The sequence below is a fragment of the Malaya genurostris genome, chromosome 2 (assembly GCF_030247185.1).
Source record: "Malaya genurostris strain Urasoe2022 chromosome 2, Malgen_1.1, whole genome shotgun sequence".
Taxonomy (NCBI): Eukaryota; Metazoa; Arthropoda; class Insecta; order Diptera; family Culicidae; genus Malaya; species Malaya genurostris.
In genome coordinates, this window is record NC_080571.1 from 85,713,106 (window position 1) to 85,718,422 (window position 5,317).

The window sequence follows — 5,317 nt, forward strand, 5'->3', positions numbered from 1 at the left end:
AATATCGCAGTTATTATTCAGTTGCGAATCTATTCAGTAGGAGATTTTGTTATTTGTGACAATATAATATAACCACATTGGTGTCGAACTGCTTAGTGGAAATTCAGCATTGAAATATCATCGGCAGATCTCAAAATTGTCACGCATTCTCAATCAAAGAATCCAAATCCAACAGCCTCATATTCGTTATTTTACTGTCCCATTCGTAAATGACCGCATCCAAAACAAAGGAAGACAGACGAAGCATTTTCGGCTCTCATTCAAACAATAGAAAGAGTAATTGCCAACGTCACTCGTTCCTATTTGACAGGACGAAACCAAACTAACGTCTTCAGGGAAAATTAGGAGAATTTCAAATCACATTCTTTCACCGATATACTGAAAATCTGTGACGTTTGTCTAGAGTGTTCAAAATATGATAAATCGAAATAATTAAACCCCAGAACCTCTTTGGAAACCAAAACTGCTACAGATTCGAGCACCAACAGGTAAAAATCAGTGTGAATCGTTTTCTGTCATTATCGATCCTCAAAGCTTGGGTTGAATATCGATAATATTCGATTTTCACTGACAACCTCAAATGACTGAAAGGGTAAATGAAAGAAAGAACACAATTTTGAAACTACTGTTCCGCTTTTGTCGTTGACTGGACATGGATCTCGTTCTCATAATTTGCAAGCATTACTGAGAGTGACATTTGTTTCTCGTCATTTTAATTTATTTTGAATCAATGAAAATGACTTGTATTAGCTCTGATCCTCGGAGACTCGTCTTCCTGCCGATTATTTCTTTAGCGATACTTCACTGTTTCACTGACACAAAAACTCACACTCACCTCGAGGCACAGAGTTTTGTATATGCTTGTTTCATGAACGAAAATCGCGTAAGTGATGTTTTCTGTCACTGACTTTTTTTCAGTGAATCTCTTGAACTGTGTTAATAAAATGAAAATTCACGATCCATACCACTTACCAGTAAAGAGCAGGGATAAGCGATTGTTTTGTATGAAAAAAGCATTTTGTTGCGCTTTAGTTTAACATTTTATTTCAATTTCGAGTCTTAGACTTTGTACACACACGTAAAAAACAGTTTGGAATCAAACAGAACACTTGGCACCTGAGTAGATGTAATCTGAAAAAGTCATCGTTTAGTCTAACATAAATGCTTTCAAAATGCCGTTTCGAAAAAGTTAAGCAATGGAATAAAACTGTCACCACAAAGAAGTTTTTTTTCAATACGAGGTACCACTATTGAAGCATGTTTCGTTTGAGGTAGAAGCCAAATCAATGCGTAGTTTTACAGCTGGACAGATAAACTGAAATCAATAAATAACGATTGCTGAATGATATTGGAATGAGATTATTGAAAATGTTTACCGGATTGAATCCCTTAGTGCACAGTTATTTGAAGTAGCCATCCAAAAATTCGTACACATAGTCATACACTACCAGCATGATTGCCCCACCGGGCCCCAGTCGCATCACCTTCGGTGTCAGACCTTTGTAAAGGGCGGCGAACCCTTCCTCTCGATAGACGATCGCAATTGATTTGAGTGTACTTTTATACTTTACTTGTCCTGGCACAGGTTGCGGGCCCTGTAACAAATGCTTTGCTCATACCAACAAAAAATGAAAGTTTCTTGTCTAAGTTGATGCTCACTTGAATCCTAGACTTTGCGACGTCAAACGGAATATTCACCATCGATCCGAGTGTACCGGAAGCAAATCCTATTCCAACCTTACGCAGGAATTCTTGGACCGGATCCTAAAGTAGAACAACGAATGAAATTACTTCTTAAATGGGATACTGCCAATTTATTATGCAAACGGTTACGTATGAATGAAAACACAATGATCGTGGCTTTACTACTTATTGAACCGTGTAGATAATTAGTATGTACGGGTTTATACATTAAATGGGCATGCTTTCCACTACCAAAGCGCAGAATGTACAAATAGAGCATATGAGTACGGGAAAAGGTTAGTATGTTTATTTACTTTTCACAATTTTTCCATTCGAAGTGGAATTAGTTTTCTAGGCATGCTTCTACTGTAAGGACTTTCTCAACTCAAACTGTTTGGGAACCGAAACTTACCCACTGTCATCCAAGCAATTAAACTGCTTTTAGTGCAAGCAGAAAAATGATACTAACAATAGTGATGGAAAAAAGCGTGAGATAATAAAGGACTCTGTCTCAACACATCAAATTCAAATGGTTAGAAGATAGTTACCTTATACTCAGGAAGCAAGCCCTTCACGCTGTGGTAAAAACCAAAGTAGATCATGTTGAAGACGCCATTACGACCTATTGTCGCGGTTAATCCCCGGTTTAGGCCACTCAGTCCGAAACCAGACTCGTTGATAATTTGCCGTGTAACTGACCATGTACTTGGGATTTGACCGACCCTGCGGGAGGTAGTGAAAGATATAAGAAAAATAAAGCCTATTTCTGATATTATTAATGCTAAGATTCCTAGCTACTATAAACTTAATTATAAGCTCGCTAGTTCAGGGGTCCAACGGCTTACAACTTGTAAAGAACGCGTCGTTTTCATTATTGAACTCTTTGATAGTTATGATAAATCATGGTTTGAATCAATATCAGATAGGTAAATCTAATTCAACAGAAAGAAAAACACAAATACGAATTGCTCGATCGTTTCGAAAACGTTATGATGGTGAGCTTGTCGTATGTCAGTGAAATGAGTCAAATGACAGTTAAACAACGTGAATTGCAATTTTCTATAACCACATTTTTCTAGTAAACGACGAAAACAAAAAAAATATTCCATTTAAAAAGAACTTCTGATTACCTTTGTCAGAGACGTGACCTGATTATCAGCAGCCAGTGTGTTATGTAAAATTACTGATTGGATTCTACTTACTTGTTCTTATTGGCTTGCAACGTCACTTTAACCATTTCAAATGGGTTCACTAGAACAGCCTCAGTCACACCGGCTCCCAATCCCGCTAAAGAAAAGGTCTACAGAGGGTACCGGAATAGACAATATCAATATTCTTTCTCAATGAAGTTGTTTCTCCAAGAATCTCACCAGCGGTGTTGGTTTGTCGGCTCCGAACAGGAAGAATCGTTTATATTGTTCGAAGGTCAAAAATTTGACTGCTCGCTTCGGAGTTTCTACCAGTACCGGTGGTAGAATTCCTTTATACAACGAAAAGAATCCTTCGGTTCGGGCCATTTTACGGATGCAATCAAACACGCCATTGTAATAAACCTGAAATGATAGCAAGAAGGTTCAATCACCTTTATGATTTTCGTAACATCAAAACAGCATTTACCTGAGACTTAACACTTGCACCACCTGGGCTAGCCTGTAACTGCAGACGAGTTTTCACCAGATCCAACGGGTGCATAATGCAGACCTCTACAAAACCTGCTGAGCCACCGGCACCCACTTGCATAGCTGCTTGCCGTAAAAATTCTCTTAAATCCCCACCCATTCTTGGTTTTTATTCACGTGCTCGAGGTAGAATGACCAATGAAAAATCTACAAACTACGAAAAGGCTTCTGGTTTAACTGACCACTTTTGGAAGGCCTCGAATGACTTTAATTGATGATGACAAAGAAGGTCGAACATGCGCAGAGCGTCACTGTCAAAGAGTAATGTTTAATTTAATCATTTTTTGCAACATTTCAACGGTGATTTACAAGGACATCTCTTATCTATGAGTGGTTTTCATTAGCACACAGGTTCTAAACGAAGGAATATACAAATGAGAAAAACAAACACTGACGATGATTTGAACTTATTTGAATAGTTTCGGTTTATTTGCAAAGATAAATTCGCCTCAATTGATAACAGCCTGATGAACAATAACGATATACATCCATACCTTCATTACAGTGACCGACTAAGCATGTTTACTCATCACAGCTGCAACTTGACCAAAAAAAACAGTACTTGTAGATATCAATGATTCATTCCAATTGAAAATTCATTCATGCATCCTTGCAAGTGTAGTGGTGATACGATATTGTTTACTCCTCGATACTCGTCAAAGTCAGCTGTTCTATGAACGCAACATTAAAAAATGCGTTTCACAATTACACTTCCATCGCGAGTAGCCTAGTTATGAGTAAAAAATAAAAATCGGACCAATCGCGGAGACAGTTGTCTATGGAATAACACTGAATCGAAATGCGTTCTAAATATATCATTAATTAATGTAAAACAAACCTTTTAATTGCTCTAAGCGCGTAAAAATTCACTATTAAATCTAATGCGCTGGAAGAATGTCCTCAATGTATAAAGAATGCAGCAATGCACGATTGTCATCTGCATACAACTGGTTCGAAGCCAAAACTTCTTTTGGTTCTTTGATTCTTTTTCGTTGTGTTAAGCAGTTTTCATATCTTTCTTCATGTGGTAGCACCAAAACAAGTGATCTGTTTTGCAAGAATATAAACAAACTATAATAAACAAGATTCCATTCCTTATTCGAAAGAAAGTTAAACTAACGACTGTACAGAGGACATGCAATGAAATTTCAACAGATATGAGTTGATTTACATTGGAAAATTAATATGAAAACTCTTTGATCTCCTGAATGAATATTTGGATTGAGAAATTTATGATTTTCAGTATCAGACAAACATTCATTTTTGTAATCATATACTGTGCGCATCGAAATAGTATAAACATAGCTTAACGTATGTTTACGACAACGAAATCATCATACAAATGATTGGATAACGAAGGTATTTTGTCCAGCGTACATATTTCTGGATATATTCAAAATGAAGGTAGCCATAATACCTCCATTACCCCACCAATCAGTTTTCAAGTGTATCAATTGATGATTCTTTCGTGTATTTTTGGTAGCCTTTTTCGACGTTAAGAAGTGTTTTATTTGGGAAATGAACAACAAAATGATTGAAATGATAAAAACAAATGATTCTTTTTTCATTTGTTACTCAATGTAATCTTTTTATCTATCTCATAAAAAATGCAATCATTGTGAAATAGAACTTTTGAACCGATGCTCGAAGGGTCGAGTGTCATATATTCACCCCCATTTTTGTTTACGTTCGTATCGGCAATACGACGAACGGGTACTTTCGAACGAATACGAATAAGCCATTCTTGTTTTCACTCGACTGAATTTGAACGCGAATAGTTTACGGACGAATAGACGAAATGCCTTGGTTTCGATTCGTCAGTTTTATGTTGCAAATCAATCGTTCGAAGTTTAACCAATTTCCAACAAATTTATTTTCGAATCTGATGGTGATTTGTAATCAAATCATAAATTTGTGTTTTGCAGAAAACATTTAGAAAGCATAGCAGTATAGTA

At 36.7% G+C, this 5,317-nt stretch overlaps 1 protein-coding gene across 4 annotated transcripts; it reads right to left on the bottom strand.

Annotated features, from left to right (window-relative positions):
• Window positions 1-1,027: 1,027 nt before the first annotated feature.
• On the bottom strand, window positions 1,028-3,985 carry LOC131431493 (mitochondrial 2-oxodicarboxylate carrier). 4 transcript variants are annotated; one of them, XM_058597245.1, is made up of 8 exons: window positions 3,857-3,985; window positions 3,301-3,613; window positions 3,054-3,236; window positions 2,886-2,983; window positions 2,232-2,406; window positions 1,660-1,764; window positions 1,377-1,595; window positions 1,028-1,315 (listed from the first exon to the last, which is right to left on the bottom strand). In XM_058597245.1, the coding sequence occupies exons 2-7, from the start codon at window positions 3,460-3,462 to the stop codon at window positions 1,401-1,403; spliced, it is 918 nt and encodes a 305-aa protein (XP_058453228.1). In that variant the 5' UTR covers window positions 3,463-3,613; window positions 3,857-3,985; the 3' UTR covers window positions 1,028-1,315; window positions 1,377-1,400. The 4 variants fall into 4 exon arrangements, with proteins under 4 accessions (XP_058453228.1, XP_058453230.1, XP_058453229.1 ...); XM_058597247.1 differs by having other exon boundaries at window positions 3,301-3,716; window positions 3,857-3,939; XM_058597246.1 differs by lacking the exon at window positions 3,857-3,985 and adding an exon at window positions 3,672-3,849.
• Window positions 3,986-5,317: the final 1,332 nt, after the last annotated feature.